General features: G+C 27.7%; 1 protein-coding gene across 1 annotated transcript; it reads right to left on the bottom strand.

Moving 5' to 3' along the window:
- Nucleotides 1–10,238: 10,238 nt before the first annotated feature.
- LOC136086983 (uncharacterized) lies at nucleotides 10,239–10,739 on the bottom strand. The gene has a single exon (XM_065809485.1). It carries the CDS (start codon nucleotides 10,737–10,739, stop codon nucleotides 10,239–10,241), a length of 501 nt encoding a protein of 166 aa, XP_065665557.1.
- Between the last annotated feature and the right edge of the window lie 7,428 nt (nucleotides 10,740–18,167).

The following is an 18,167-nucleotide window of genomic DNA, read 5'->3' as shown; positions in this document are numbered from 1 at the left end:
TGACTGTATCAAAAGTCTCTGATAAATTGACAAAAACACCAAGTGTATATTGTGATTTAGCAAAAGAATTTGAGACTTCGCGTGTAAACTGAGTAATGGCTAGTTCAGTTGAACTATTTTTTTTAAAGCCAAATTAATTTTTATATATTAAGTTATTTGAAATCAGTTGTATGTCTTTTCAAAGATGATTTTTTCGAATATTTTTGAAAACGTAGGAAGGATAGAAATTGGATGATAATTATTGACGTTTGATTTTTCTCGGTCTTTATAAATCAGGATAACTTTGGTAATAATTAATAGATGAGGGAAAGCCCTTTGTTGTTTAGATGTTTTGAAAACTTCAAATAGAACATCTTTCAAACTTTCATAGCAATCTATAATTATGTTCCCGTTTATTCCATCCGCACCAATTGCTTTGTTTCCTTTTAAGAGATTTGAAGGCTCTTTCAAACTCTTCAATTGATAAATCTAGGAATAACATACATACATACATACATACATACATACATACATACATACATACATACATACATACATACATACATACATACATACATACATACATACATACACACATACATACATACATACATACATACATACATACATACATACACACATACATACAAACATACATACATACATACATACATACATACATACATACATACATACATACATACATACATACATACATACATACATACATACATACATACATACATACATACATACATACATACATACATACATACATACATACATACATACATACATACATACATACAAACATACATACATCATACATACATGCATACATACATACATATATTTAAAACAAAAAAGTTTATACGCTGCCGTCTTAATTAAGTTCAACAAATATATGTATATATATAAATATATATACATATATGTATATGTATATATATATATATATATATATATATATATATATATATATATATATATATATATATATAAAATATATATATATATATATATATATATATATATATATATATATATATATATATATATATATATATATATATATATATAAACTAGTTAAAAATATCAGATAATACGAATTCTCTAAATACTAAATAATTTATTTGAAATTTTCGCCGGATTATAGGCACCAGCATTATCAGCATATAATGTAGTATAATTACAAAAAATGTGACCGTTAAATAACAACAACAAAATTTTAAATTTTGACGTCACCTTTATAATGGCTTCTTTTACTTAAGTATGAAAAAAAGTATTAAATATTTTTAAATAAAAATGAAATTCTATCAAACTCTAATAACCTTCCTACAACCTCTTTACCATGGATACCAATAATATCTCCCAGACTTAGAAGAATATTCAGAAAAGCTGGTACAGAACTGTTTTAAAATCAAATGCTAACCTTAAAACGCTATTAAGGTCTAAAAATAAATCAAAATTATCACGCCAACCTGGAACCTATTTAATTAAGTGCAAATGCTTAAAAGTTGGTGAATCAAAACTTCGAATACGAACAAGGGTTCAACAACACTAAAATTTTTTGACTGAAGGCAAGTTAAACCAGTCTGCATTAGCTTTGCATAAAGTAAATTGCAATGAGGATATTGAATGGGATAAAGCAGAAACACTTAAAGTTGAGGATAAAAAATTTGAAAGAAAAGTCCGTGGAGCATTGGAGATACAAAAACATCAATGTTCTCCAATGTACGGTGGTATGAATTTGGACAATGGACAATATGTTAAAACAAATTTTTGGACTTCATTTTTTTCATACTTAAGTAAAAGATTATAAAGGTGACGTCAAAACATAAAATTTTTTTGTTATTATTTAACGGTCACAATTTTTGTAATTATATTATATGCTGATGATACTGGTGCCTCTTATCCAGCGAAAATTTCAAATAAATTATTTTGTTTTTGGATATTTATTATTTTCTGTTGTTTTAAATTTTTTTATATATATTTATATCTATATATATATATATATATTTATATATATATATATATTTATATATATATATATATATATATTTATATATATATATATATATATATATATATATATATATATATATATATATATATATATATATATATATATATATATATATATTCAAAACTTTCAATTGGTCAAATGTTTTGATAGATCAGAGATTTTAGTATATAGAATGTGAGTGCGTTTTGCGGTGGACTCCTCGATAGCTCGGGTGTAATGCCGTGAGTTTTGTTTCAAACAAACAGGTATGGGCTACTACTATTAATTTCAGCAATAATATATAAGGTAAATAAAATAACAAGACATCCAACAACTAAAAACACATCCAGCTAACTGTAAATAAAATAAGTATAAACAATATTAAATTGATTTTATTATTATTATAACAATATCTATTAATAATAATGTTTTTTTTTTGTAGAAATATGATAATTAACACTTAAATTTTCATATTTAATTTTATGCTGCACAAATATAAATGCGGTTTTACCAAAAAAGTTATATCTTGATTGGTTACTTTTACCAATAAAGTTAAACCTATATATTGATTGGTTACTTTTGCCAATAAAGTAAAGTCTATATTTGCTCATTTAATATAATAAGATGTTTTTATTTATCTATCAATTTTTTCTAAATATTTCATTTGTTGCTCCTTAATCCCCAACACCTAGTGCAGGTGAAATTCGAATCAAGTTTTTAACATTACGTTTAATTTTGAACCAGATTGCTTCCACCGGTTTTAACATTGGACTGTTGGGTCCCAAAAGTAATAACTAAGCTGGTGTATTTTTAAACACTCTTTCTAAACGAACGTTACAAAAAGCATTTTCTGTTACGGTGACAAATCCTTTAAACGATTCCCAGATGTAACCCATTGGTTAGACAAAACTAACATTCACTCGTTACAAGAATCTGCTTTAATTATTCCGCTGCGAGTTTCTATCATGAGGACATTTGTTGTTGAAATATATGCAATCAAATGTATTTTTGAAACTTTTAAAGCAGATATTTACCTTATTGCTCTTCTTCCTTGTTTGGCGCGACCTTGCGTTTTACTGTAAAAAAAGGTTTAAAATTGTTTCATCTAACCATCTGACGACCACTTGTGATATGCTCCTTGATGTTTGAACATAATTAAATCTTTTTCTTTGTTTTCATTACTATTCATTTTAGAAGGCTCAATGTGCATTTTTTTTAATGAAAAAATCTCTCTTTGAGATATTTAGCCATTGTTGCTGTGCTAACACTTGTATCAAACTGTTTTAATATCTTTGTTTGAATGGCCAGCAATGTCAATTGACAGTCGCTTTTAATCCATTTTAATGTTTCTTCGATTTGATCTTCGGTCAATATTTATGGCTTAAAAGTATCTTTTCTGATAAAATTTGAATTTCCGCTGCAAACTCAATTGAATGCTGTCTTATATTTGTCACCTAAAGTTTGCGCAAAAGTCACCTTATCGTCATTTTGCTCAGCCAATTAAATAGCTCTTTTTCTGTCACTTGTTGAAGATAAAATGTAATTTTTTATTGCAGCTTGTTAAATTGTATGTATTTCATGCAGACAAATTGGACAATTCTGGTTCTTCCAAAAATGGATGTGTGAAATATGGTGAAATAAATGTTCACACGGATTTTTGGCTCAAAGTGTATTGGCATATATCAAAATGGTCTTCCAATTCCATTTTTATTACCGATGCATACAAATGCTAAGTTTGATAAATTTAAGATTGACTTGGTTAAATTCATGTTCAAGTAGACTTTTATAACAACCTTTTAGCTTTGTAAGCATTGTTCATAGTTATGAATTCTTAATTACATATTAAAAAATCAATATTAAATGTTGCGTTTTTCAATTACATATTACAAAATCTTAACTACAACTTTTATGTTCTCAATTACATCTTGGAAAGGTGTAGTGAAGTCCTTGCAATAATGACTTTAATGATTATAAATTATAAAGAACAACGATGTATTCCTATGACGATGATAAACAACGACGATGTATTCCTATGACGATGATAAACAACGACGATGTATTCCTATGACGATGATAAACAACGACGATGTATATTCTGGCGACTGATGCTAATCTTTTTTATTAAGCTCTCTAAAACATAAAAATATAATGTGAAGAATAATAATAACACTAGTAAGACAAAAAAACAAAAAAACAAATGGTTATAAAAAAAAAGTATTGCAACTTTTCTTTCTTATTTTTTAATTTTTCTTTCTTTTTATTAGCTTACTTTTTTTTCTTTTCTTTCTTTCTTTTTTTTTCTTTCTTTTTTCTTTGTTTAAATTCTTATCATGTAAGTAATTATTTGTTTTTTATTTGAAATTCTTTCTCTTTTTTTTTTTTTTTGTTTACTTTAAATAATTTTTCAGATGGTTATTAATTAACTTTTTCGTTAATTAATTTACCTTTTTAACAAAAACATTTATATTTTTATTTTCTTTCATTTTGCATTTTTTATTTCACTTTTTTATTTTACTTCAAAAACACCTGATCTAATAATTTACACGGCTGTGCAAACATTACCGTTCATAAAGAAAAAAAAAGAAAAGCCTTCAGTTTCAATATAAAAAATTTATTCAATGCGATATTATCATTGTTAATTGCTTGGTGTGATATAAAAAATAAGAAATAAGTGTTACTCATATAAGCTTTTTGCTCGCGACATAAATAATGCCTCCTATTATCATCTCCCTATTAACGTGGTAATTGCTATTATTTGTTTTGGTTATGTTGCTCGAAATTTAATTTAATAATTTTTTTTTATAAATTGTACTAACTTATATTCACCGAAATTAATCTCTTCTTTAAAAAGTTTTAGATTAACATTTCTTTTCATTAAAGTAGTGTCCAATAGGGTGGTTCATAATTATTTTATTTTTTTAAACTTTTTAATAAAGTGCTCGAAGAAATCCTTATGGTTTTGCGTCAGAGCACCTCGAAATAGCATTTAACCAGGAAGTTCACGCCTCTTTCCTTACCAACGTTGCATTTATGGCCAGAGCCGGTTTCTTACTACAGACCTTCATTTCTAGAACTAGAACAGAATTCTGACGCCAGAACTCCTAACACTACTCTACAGCAACTAAAATGTAATTTTATTTGAAGCAGCCTGGCACAAAAGTATTTAATCCAGAAAAAAAAAAAAAAAGTACATAACATGATATGTGAAAACTTTTTTTCACATATTTTAGGTCTCAAAAAGAAAGGAAATTATGATTAAAAAAAATAATCATGAGATTATTAGATTTTACTGCATAAAAAGTTTGTTATTTTTTGAAGTCGTTTTTTTAAAATTTTTTATAATGACATACTTTTAGACAAATTTTTTGAAAGTATTAGGTACTAGTCGAATCCTATGTGATTGAGGAGCAGGGTTTAGATATTATTTGATTTCAATTTTTTTTGGATTTCATACTATTCTCTGTCATCATGCTTCACATAAAATCACTGGAGTTGCAACTTTCTTTATAAACCATCCTACCGCCCAAACCAAAACCCTCAGTCAATATACTCTTTTATTTTACCGGATGCATTTTTTTGTTTACTTTAGATTTTTTTTATCTTACTAAAATTGGTACTTCCCCACCCCAAATTTTCCCCACCCAAAAGTAGAATCGGTAAAACAGCTGTAAACAAATGAAAAGTATTTTTTTAAGATTTAGTATTAAGAAATTGATTCACTTGATGAAGCGTTGAAATATTTTTTGAGGTTTAATATGAAATCTCCATGAGAGATTTTCATCTAACATCACTCCAAGAAAGTAAATAATTGATTCCCTTTAAATGGTTGACTTACTCGTAAAGAGACAGGGTGATCTTAACGGAATTTGATCACCTTTATTAGTTTTGTGGAAAAACATAAATTTCAAATTGTGAGAATTTTGTTATACAACAACATTCCAAGAAAGTTAACGGTTGTATCTCTTTAAATGATTGACTTACTCATAAAGAGACAGTAATTTTAACAAAATTTGATCACCCTTATTAAGTTTGTGGAAAAACATAAATTTCTAATTGCGGAACAGCATAAATTTTGAATAGTTCTTCATTAAATACTTTAATAAGATCATTTATATTATTGCTAGAATAAAAAAGATTTTAAAGCGTCGTCAACGAACAAAAAAATATTTAAAATTTTGGATGCTGAATATAAATCATTTATACAAAGTAACAATAGTAGTAGTTCTGGGATTGACCCCTGGGGAACACAACCTAAAATGTGCTTTTCTGTTTCGTTTGCTTTAAATATTATGTATTGCTTCCAGTTTAACAGGTAATCTTTTAACCACAGTAAGTTATTATTTAATACTCAATAAATTTTAGTTTTTTCAAAAGTAAACCATGGTTATACCTTTGAAAAAAACTAGAGTCAAACGCTTTTCGCAGATCAATAAAAAATCTTAATACATAACAGTCATTAATGAACCCATCACATACACAATGTATTAGTTTAATTACTGAATGACCCGTTAAATGACTTATTTTGAACCCAAATTGTTTGTAAAACAGTTCTCGGTTAAATAATTAAGTCTGTCATTCTAATAATTTTGAAAAACATGGTAAAACGGAAAAAAAATCTGTATTTAGACTTATTTATTGCAATGCCAGTTTTAAAAACAAGCGTGGTTTTAAAAATAAGGCTGGTTTTAAAAATAAGCGTAGTTTTTGCAACTTTTAATTTCTTTAACACAATACTAAATTTTAAGGAAATGTGAAACAAAGAGGGTTCAATAGCATTTTTTTTTTTTTTTTTTTTTTTTTTTTTTTTTTTTTTTTTTTATCTGTTTTAATATAATATAAGATTTTACAACTTCGTAATATAAAATTTCAATAAATAAAATAAGTAAAACAGATAGGGGCTCAAAGAAGATGAGGATGACAGTACGTTATCGCAATCTTTTCATAGAGCCCCTATAACAAGATTTCAAAAAAATATCGTAATATGTTAATGCGTAATAAAATTTCAATAAAATATCGTAATAAAACGCGTAATTCGCTAATAAAATTGATAAGCAACCAACAAAAGTAGAAATAAAACAAAAACAGATTTATGAGAAATTATTCAAAGTATGATTAACCAAAAACATTTCTTATATTTTAAAAATTTCTTTTTTTGTTAAAAACTTGAAGGAACTTAACGAATTTACCGTGCCTTTGAATCCTTTTTGAAAAGTATTCCATACTTTTGGACCTCGATATAGAATGCTGTACTCTGAATATTTGTTTATTATCCGAGGCAGTTTATATGTGTTGGACATATTCGCTCTAAGATTATAGCTATCATTTTTATTTATTTTAAACTTGTTATTAAAGCTTATAGGAGAGATATTGTGATTATAACGATACATGAAAATTAAATGCTGGTAGATATTAATTTCAAACACATTCATCATTTTCATATCTTTCATTAAGGGCTTAGCTTGTTCACGCCTATTTTTTGAGTAAATGATTCTGCAGGCATGTTTTTGTAGACTATAAATTTTTTTAATCTTTGCCGCTTGAGTACTTGCCCATGAAATGTTTGCATAGCTGATGAAGCTATGAATTAGCCCAAAGTAGATTAATTTAAGACTATTTTTATTGACGTAGGAGCGAACTCGATACATCAAACCTATTATTTTGGTGATTTTTGACTGGATATATATTATATGTGGAAACCAGGATAATTTTTCATCAACAATGATTCCTAAGAATTTTATAATGGATTGCTTATTTACTAGTTTATCATTTAGAGATAGGTTAGGCAACTTGAGAGGAAGATTTTCTTCTTGTGTTTTTTTGTGAAATAGTATATACTTTGTTTTCTCAGCGTTAAGTGAGAGTTTGTTTGCCTTAAACCAGTTGTTTACTTTACACAGTTCAATATTCATGTCTGCATATAATTTCTTGATATCATTGTTGGTGAGAAATAAGTTTGTGTCATCTGCAAACATGACCGAGTTCATTTTTAAAGATGCATTACAAAAGTCATTTATATATATTAGAAAAAGAAGTGGACCAAGAATCGATCCTTGCGGGACTCCACATAAGACATTTAATACTCCAGATCGGACATTATTTACATATTGTTTTCTGTTTGTAAGATAGCTTTTAATCCAATAATAACTTTTATTTATTATTCCGTAATGCCTTAATTTATCTAATAGAATGCAATGGTCCACTGTATCGAATGCTTTTGATAAATCAAGAAACACTCCTAAAGTAAATTTATTATTTTCAAAACCATTAGTTATTTGATTTACTATTTCAATGATTGCATGCTCTGTAGAGAGATTTTTTTGAAAGCCAAACTGATTTGGGTAAAAAAAATTGTTTTTAATGAAGTAATCATAGATTCTATTATAAACTACACGTTCGAAGAGTTTTGAAAATACAGAAAGTATTGATATAGGCCTGTAGTTTGTAATGTCAGAATGATCATTACGTTTGTATAATGGAATTACTTTTGCCAATTTAAGTACATCCGGAAATATCCCAGAATTTAATGAGAGCTTAAGTATATGAAACAGGGGTCTATTAAGACTGTGTTTGTTTGCAATAACTATATCACTAGATATCTCATCAAATCCTGGAGCCTTTTTTTTTTTTAAGGAGGCAAAGGCTGCCTCTAATTCTTCATAGCCTAATTCATAATCAAGCATGGTAACGTTATTCGTGTTTTTAAGATAGGTTTTAAATGATACAGATGTTGGTACAATTTTATTTACAAGATTTGGACCAATATTTGTAAAATATTTATTGAATTCTTCTGAAATTAGTTTTTGACAAAATATATCGTTATTTTCAATAACAATTCGTTTAGGAAGAGAAGGTGAATTTAGTTTTTCTCTTCCCATTAAGAGATTAATGATGGACCATGTTTTTTTGCTATCAAATTTGCATTTGTTAATTTGATTACTGTAATATTTTTTTTTTGCATTTTTAATGAGATCTTGGTAAAAAAATTTATAATTTTTGTAATTTTTTTCATTATCATTGTTTCTATTTTTCAAAAATTTATTGTAAAGTTTTTGCTTTTTTTTTGAGCACTTTAATAACGATTTATCCATCCACGGATTAGCAATTGCTTTTGACTTAACTGTTATTATCTCTTTTGGACAGGTTTCATTAAAGTACTCCAAAAATGTACTTAAAAAGGCATTGTAAGCTTCATTAGTATCTTTACATTTATATACGTTGTTCCATGTTTCTTGTTTTAGTCTACTTGTTAATTTATTAGTGTTACTCAATTTTAAATTTCGTTTTTTTAAATGTATAATTTTTGAATGACAATCAGACATAGATTTAAAGTTTTTTATTTTTATGAATATCGGGAAATGATCGCTAATATCTGTCAAAAATATACCGGTTTCAAATGTCGTTTCTAAATAATTATTGATAAAAATATTGTCTATTGCTGTTGCAGAGGTTTTTGTTACTCGCGTTGGTTTATTAATAGTTGACAAGACATTAAATTTAAAAAGCATATCAAAAAAAGATTTTATTTTTGGAAATTTTGTGTTAGAAAGAGCATCAAGATTTATGTCACCAGTTATATATAATGTCTTATTTTCTTTATTTATTTTCATAATCGTATTTTTAATAAAAGTTTCGAAATTTTTTATTTTTCCACTTGGTGGACGATAAACACATCCAACTAAAATGTTTCGGTATTTTTTATTAATAATTTCAATGAAAAGGCTTTCATAATTATCATTTGAAAAGCATAGTATATTTTTTATCTTGAAAGCATATTTTTCTAAAACATAAATTCCTAATCCTCCTCCTTTTTTCCCATTTCCTCTTGATTGACTTATTAGTTTATAAAATGGTAATATATAATTAGAATTTAATTCAAGAGAACTTTCTGTATCATGCCAAGTCTCTGAAATAGATATGATGTCGAACGTGTAGTTTAAAATATTTAAAAATTCTTTAAGTTTATCAAAATTTTGCTGCATGCTTCTAATGTTTATGTGTAATACAGAAAATGAGCCATCATCTGCTATTACTTTAAATTCAAAAGGATCAATATACGGTGTGTTAATTAAGTTCCTTTGAGTTTCTTGAAAAATACTTATATTTTCTTCTGATAGGTTATTTATAAAGTTGTCCTCAAAAAAGTCTAAATTTAAATTGTGAAAATCTAATTTCTGTGGAAAAAGCGCTGCCATTTTTTAAAAATGTATAATTTAAAAATATTTAATATAATTAAAAACGAAATTACTCAAAACGCTTACTCGTTTACGCATGTCGGAATAACATCTGTGTTGCGGGTGTTTTCTCGAAATTCGTGAACAATCAGTTTGTTGTAAACAACTTTTGCAAAATAGCCATTTTGACGATGTATCTTCGCCTGATCAAAAAGTTCCTTTCGAATTTTTCGCGTGGTAAAACTAAAATCTTCGTTTAGAAAGATATTAGTTCCTTTTAATTTTGTTGCTCTTTCCAAAATTGTTTTTTTGTCCTCGTAATCCCGGAGCTTCAAGACAATTGTTCGCTCTCGTTTATCATTAGCTACTCCCACTCGATGAGCCCGATCAATTATAATATCTTTTTCAATACCAAGATTATCTTTAAATAGTTGCTTTACCTTTTTTTTTGTGATTTCCCAATTCTTTTCTTCATTATTTTCAACGACCCCGTCAATTCTTAAATTGTTTCTTCTGTTACGGTCTTCAATATCAACGCTTTTTAATTTTAACTCAATATTGTCAGAAGATATTTTACCCTGCATTTTTCGTACATTTGATAAATCGTCATTGAAGGCTGAATCGCATTGAAGGCTGCTTTAATTGCATTCACGCTAATTTTATCAATGCTAACACATCGATTATTTTGTGGACTATTGAAACCATTTTGCACCTCACTTTTGTTTGAATTAACTTTCATTGTCGTATTGCTTGATTTGATAAATGTTTCGAAGTTGAACTTTTCTTGCAAAAAGTTATAGTTGAAATTTCAACTATGACTTTTTAAACGGAGTTTTTATTCGCAAGTTTTTTTACGTACGAATAGACTATATTTAGCTATAGTCTACTCGCACGTTTAATATAAAAAGAGAAAAATCTTTCAATTTATTGAAAATTTAAAAAACAGATTTTTTATAATTTTAAAAGTAATCTACCGGAGTGGAGTGTACATTCGTCGAATGACTAATTAGTGATAAATAGTCTTACCAAATTTTGATTTTTGTACCAAACTGACTTTTGCTTCATCCTAACAGAAACTTAAAAAAATTACATTTTTAATTGAAAACATCTTGATATATTTTTAATCTTTATTTTTTTTTTTGTTTTTTTTGTTCTGTATATTATTTGGTTTAACATTTTACCTTGGCTTTTTAACATTTTGTCTTCGTTTTTAAATATTTTTGCATAAAAGTGTTGTATTATTTCACTACAGACATTGTATTTTTATCAAAAATTAGCCATATATTGTAAAGGGCTTTATGACAAGATCCTCGTGATCTTTTCGAAGTCCTGTCATTACTAATGTAGAAATTGTAAAATATATCTGGTTATTGTAATATTTTAAAACGGCAAAATATAAATTTAAAAAAAAAGTGATCGGCGCAGTCTTGTGTATATATATAGACTGACTATCTGGGGATAAGTGCAGTGAAGTGTGGATACATCAAAGATGATTTTGGCTCGGGCAAGCAGTCTTTTAATTTAAAAAAAAGGACTTTTCAAAGTTTATTCAATATATTGGGATGTTGTCATAACTTTATTTTGAGAATGAAAATTATTTTAAGCAGTTTTAGTTTTTTTATTAATACTTTAGTTTAAATCGCTTTAAAAGTTTAAATTTAAATTTGAAATTAAAAAAAGAAGATTCATATCTTTGAATAAGGGTTTTGTATTTGAAAAACGAATTGAAAAATATATTACGCGTATATCATCTTTCTGGTGTTGATAAAGACGTTGTAACTTCCTTGTACCTGTACTTTCCCAGTCAATATTGGCATAGTTTATATAGCTATGAATAAATTATTTTTATTTAAGTAATTTCTAGTTTTATAAAGGATTCCAATTTTTTTGCAACTTTTGTTGATATATAATCAGTATGAGTTTTCCAGGACAGATTTTCATCAAGATAAATACCAAGGAACTAATAAAGCAATTTTCTTTGATTTCTACTCTATCGATAAAAAGTTTAGGCAAATCTTTTCATAAAAGACGTTATTTTGTTGAGAAACGGAAAAGAAACCATTTTGTTTTGTAAATATTTAAGGTTAGCTTATTGTATTTGAACCAAGTTGAAGTTTGTATCTGTTTCCTACTCATATTTATTAAAATTTTGTTTATGTCTTTGTCTTATAAAAATAAATTGGTATCGTCAGCAAACATGATGCTTATAAGATCAAAAGCTTTTTTTAAATCATTAATATATACTAAAAAAAGTAGTAAACCAAGTATAGAACCCTGTGGAATAGCACATTTTATTTCAATTAATGTTTTATTTTTGAGACTAATAAAAAGTAGTCCATCCTCATAGCTGACGAATTATTATATTTAAATTAGTGAATGTATGTACACTCCACTGCACCTTTATTTTATCTTTATTTAAGTAAGTTAATATATATCGTAGTAAAACATAATATTTTACAAAAAAAAAATCTCTTGCAGACGGATTTTGAATACACTTTTTATTTGATTTTCGACATCGTAAATTCACAGCGTCACGTAAACTTATATATTTGTAAATTAAATTTATATAGTTTTTTCGCGTTAAATAAAATATTTCTGTTGCAGGTTTAGTATTCGTACGCCTATTCGAATAATGCACAGTTTTGTAAACAGGTTTTAATCTTACCTTCCTGACCCGGGAAAACTCTTTGTTGGAATGATAGTCCACACTATGGGGATCACCTAGATAAAAGTATCGAAATCAGATTACAATGTCCGGCAAGTTATTTACATTTGAATTTTCATCCCAGTTAACACAAAACGTGTTTTAAACGTTTAAGAAATGTATTAATACGTTTCAGACCCTTAACCACCTGGAGGCAAGGAGCCTTGACCACCCCCAAAAAAATTTTAAATTAAAATTTATTAGAAAAAATATATATATAAAATATTTTTAATAAATATTTTATTTCTTCCCTCCTTTAAAAGTACCATAGACCTCCCTAATATCAAAATTGTGGTTACGGCTATGCGTATTAAAACGTATTATAGACGTGTCAAACACGTCTTGTGTTCACTGGGATTTTATTTTGTATTTCTACTGCCCTAAGATATGATTATTTTTAGAAACTATTTAAATTGATATGAAACGTATTTAATCATGACATAAACTATTTTCGAAAAATTTTTACTTTTAAATTCTGGGAATTTTCTGGAGCTAAACTGTGTGCATCCAATTTTACCGAAAATACCAAATACTGCTAAAAACGACGAAGAATGCAAGAAAACTGTTTCTTTCTTTTTTTTTGCCTCAGTTAACTTTAACGAGAGTTAACATGAAACCTAAAAGAAAAATGTTAGATTATTCTAAAAGAAAAATTTGATTTTAATGATGCTAAAGTTCCACTTGGAATTTATGAAAAATGTCGCTCTTGTTAGAGAAGATAGGAAAGTGGAGATGGCATCACACTACCATCATTGTATAAGTTGATCTGTTCAATTGGAAAACTGAGAAATAATAATCAAATGAATATTGAATTCGCACAAAGTTTAGCAGCTAGAAACCTTCTTAGCAGAAAAAGATGCTTAGGTTGTTTTTCAATTATTGGCAGAGGATTGCCTTACAACTGCACAAAAGGCGTTATAAGAAATAATTTTGTTGCTGTTGCAACAAAGGATCGTATAGCATGAGAATGAGTTGCAACTCTTGTTGTTTTAAATAAATCTCCTTCTCAATATGGAATATTTTGATTAAGTCAACCTTATGGTGGAAGAATGCTTCCAGTAACACCAGGTATGAGTTTAAGTATTTAGTTTTTTATAGTTCAAATTAACAACAGGTTAAACTTTTAACATTTTGCATTCTTTATAGGTTTGTCATCAGCTAGACAACCTTTCCCTCCAAATTCATCAATAAGTGTAAAAGACCTTGCTAAAGTTCAAGCAAACACAGGCCTTTCAAACAATGGCATCAAGAGGTTAGCTACTAATAATCAGTCAACATCACAATAGATTGTTGAGAAAAATTACCCCATAAAATTTGATGAATTAGCATGCTGTTTGTTCATTATTTCACAAGTTTATCAATTCAAGATCACGATGGATGTGTGAGGACTGTCATACAATGCAAGGACCATATGCTTAAAAATGCTTAAAATGCTTTTCCATATGCTTAAAAATGAAATCATAGCTATGAGAACGTCAAAAAATCACATTGTAAATGTTGGAATTGACAGAGGTGGGTTCCTGAAATTTAGTCTTGGAATTATAAAATTAAATCATGAACCTAGCATTTCCCCTGCAAAACTCACCTGCAAAAGCAAGATTTTTAAGGATACTGGTGTCAAACGACAACTCATTATTGCTGTCTCTGAGGAGCTTCAAGTTAAATACTTGCAAAACAAATGTTTTGCAAGTATTTAAGTTGATTAGTTTGAAAGACCAGGAATTTGTTCTGTCCTAAGATCTAAAACTTAAAAACATTATTTGTGGGCTTCAAGTACATTCAAGTGCACATCTCTGCATCTGGTGTAAATCTGGTTTTGAAGGAACATGTAAATCAAGGAAAACTGAAGACTTTTGAGTCTCTAAAAAAAATATCTCACTCTTTAAGTCAGCAGGTTCCAATACCAGAAATAATCATGAATACAAAAATCTTGTAAATTCTTCAATATTTAAATTAACTGAAGACACTTTGGTTTTGAAGTTTTTTCTTCCCATGGAATTGCATCTCCTAATTGAAGTTTCTAATCACCTTTTTTCTGCGCTACATCAAGTTTTTCTTCAAGTATATTCTTCAATCAATTGCTGAGAAACATTCATGCTATGCAGCTATCCCATTCATTGATACTTTTCAAAAATTCAATGTGGTAATGTCTGGCTGTTTTGGATGAAACCGTGGTTCAAACTACCTACAAATAATTGAAGCATTCAGAGTGCCTTTTCTGGCATTGCAAAATGTGTCTGTAACACCCAAGGTTTATGCAATATTTTTCAATGTGAAAGATTATGTTCACAGAGATGACTAAGCTCATGGGTTTTACTCAAAATAGACAACAAAAGCAATGCATCACAACTTTCAGATACATTAACAAAGGTACGTAAGGCCCAATAATCATTTAAGAATGAATTATTTTAAAATTTGTTTCATATGTAAAAGAAACCGTTTTTTTGTGAATATACTTTATGTTTGTTACTTGCATAACTTCAAAAATACTGCTTTCATTGTTTATATTGATGTAAATTGGAGATTTTTACTACAGTAAAAAGCAAAATAAGCTGTCATTTCGCATGTTTGTGCAATCAATAAAATATCTTAGTAAACACAAGACTAGTTCAACGCGTCTATAATACGTTTTAATACGTATTAATACGTTTATTAAATATTTGAAACTTGTTTTGTGTTTGTTGGGATAAAAATTCACATATAAATAACTTGCAAGGACGTTGTAATCTGATTTTGATACTTATATCTAAGTGATCCCCATAGTGTGGGCTATCATTCCACCAAAAGGTTTTCCTGGGTCAAAAAGTTAATCTGTTTTTTTTTGCCGTTAAATAATATATACAGTTTCAAAGCACATAAATAAAAATAAATATTGGCAGGGCAAGAAGAAGACTAATTTAGCCTTATCACCGAGTCCTATTCTCACGTATTTACAAAAACCGTAATATTTAAATATCTATAGTTAACACACTATTTATTTAATTAAAAAAAAACATTTAAAATCGGATATATTAAAATCCATAAGTAAGAATGCCTGTTCTGATTCATTTTTAAATTGCTCTATACTAGTTTTATGTATATTTACAATTTTGGGAAACATTTTCCACAAGTAAGGTCCACGATAAAGAACTGAATATGAAGTTAGTTTTGAATTATATTTTGGGACAACAAAGTTGTTATTTGAAAATTTTGTTGGATATTTATGAACCATTTTGTCAAAATAGGGTTGAAATATTTTAGGAGATAATCATATATTTGTTTTATACATGAACATTAAAACTTGGTGTAAGTTGATTTTATATATATTTAATGCTCCAAGTATACGCAGAAGAGGCTCACAAGGTAGAGTTCTATTAGCTCCAAAAATTATTCTGCACGCGTGTTTTTGTTTACAGTACAATTTTTTTAATTTTGTATGGTTTATACTTGCCCATGCAATATTGCAATAAATTAAATAACAATGAATAAAAGAGAAATATAAACTTTTTAAAAAACTGCTGTTTAAAAATGGTTTAGTCCTATATATCATTGCTAAATTTTTTGATATTTTATTTTCAATACTTTTTATATGTAAACTCCAACGTAAATGTTCGTCTAAGATTACGCCTAGAAAATTTACTGAGTTTTCTCTTTTAATGTTAGTGTTATTTATTATTAGATTAGGCAATTTGATGGGAATATTTTTTGATTTATTAACTTTGTGGAACAAAATAAATTTGGTTTTATCCACATTTAGAGAAAGTTTATTACTTTTGAACCACTCATTAACTTTCAATAATTGTTCGTTTGTTGTTTCAAATAGTGTATTAATATCACTGTGGGAATAAAAAAGATTGGAATCATCTGTAAAAAGAATACAACTTAATAGGTCTGTTGCTAAATTTAAATCATCAATATACACTAGGAACAACAGTGGTCCTAAAATAGAGTCCTGGGGAACCCCACAATTTACGGCAGCCGGAAGTATTTGTTTTTGTTCATAAACTATAAATTGTTTTCTATCGGCCAAATAACTTTTGAACCAAAGTAAATTGTTATTTTTTACACCATAGCGTTCAAGTTTTTTTATTAGTATGTTATGATTAACGGTATCGAAAGCTTTTGACAGATCAATGAAAACTCCTAAGGTAAAGTAGTTACTACTGAATGCACCTGATATTTGATTTACTAGTTCAATCACTGCATGCTTCAACTAAATTGTTTTGAATACATGCATAGAATAGAATGTCGTTTTCTGATAAGTGATTTAAAAGCCTATTGTACATTCAAGTAATTTTGAAAAACAAGGTAAAATAGATATAGGCCTATAATTAGAGATATTTGAGTCATCTCCAGACTTAAATATTGGCGTGATTCGTGCAATTTTTAGTTTTTCAGGGACGATACCTGTTTTAAACGAAAGATTAAATATGTGAAATAACGAGGGTTCTATCATATTATATACAGATTTTACAACATTAACGTTAATTTTATCAAATCCAGCACTTTTGTTAGTTTTAAGGTAAAAAAAGGCGGTTTGCAATTCAATTAGTTTTAAATTAGGTTCATCCATAACTTTATCGGAAATTTTTAAAATATGATTCAAATGGTGCTGAATTCATAGGAATTTTTAATGACAAATTAGGACCAGGTGTTTCCGGTGGCTTTACTTAGTGTTTCCGGTGGCTTTACTTTTAGTGTTTCCGGTGGCTTTACTTTTAGTGTTTCCGGTGGCTTTACTTAGTGTTTCCGGTGGCTTTACTTAATAGCTTTTGCATAATAAAGCTTTTTTGAGTCCCTTTTTGTTTTTTCAAACATATTTTTATAATTTTTATATGTCATTTCGTTTTTATAAGTTTTTTTTTCAAGTACTTATCATATAACTTTTGTTTTCTTTTTGAAGATTTTAGTAACCCGTCAGACATCCATGGAGTTAAAACAGTTTTGGTATTTACAATAATTTTTTTTTCAGGAAATGCTTGATCATATTGCTTGCAGAATTGATTTAAAAATAGGTCATATGCGTTGTTAACGTCATGTGACTGCAATACCAAATTCCAATCAACGTTGTCTTTTAAAAGATTTTGAAATTTTTTTACCGAGTTTTCATTGATCTCTCGCCTAAATATAATGGATTGAGAAGGAAACTGTTAAATAATATATTGTTAGTAACTAGGAATGTTGGGAAATGATTCGAAAAGTCAGTTTTGATTATGCCTGTGTAAAGACGGTTATCAAGATGGTTATTAGTTATTATATTATCAAGAAGTGTAGAAGAGTTGTTAGTCACTCTCGTTGGCTTGTTTATTGACGGATTTAAATTATTTTG

The sequence above is a fragment of the Hydra vulgaris genome, chromosome 11 (assembly GCF_038396675.1).
Source record: "Hydra vulgaris chromosome 11, alternate assembly HydraT2T_AEP".
In the NCBI taxonomy this organism is placed as follows: Eukaryota; Metazoa; Cnidaria; class Hydrozoa; order Anthoathecata; family Hydridae; genus Hydra; species Hydra vulgaris.
Note: the sequence above shows the minus strand (reverse complement) of the source record. Positions and strands in the feature narration are given on the sequence as shown.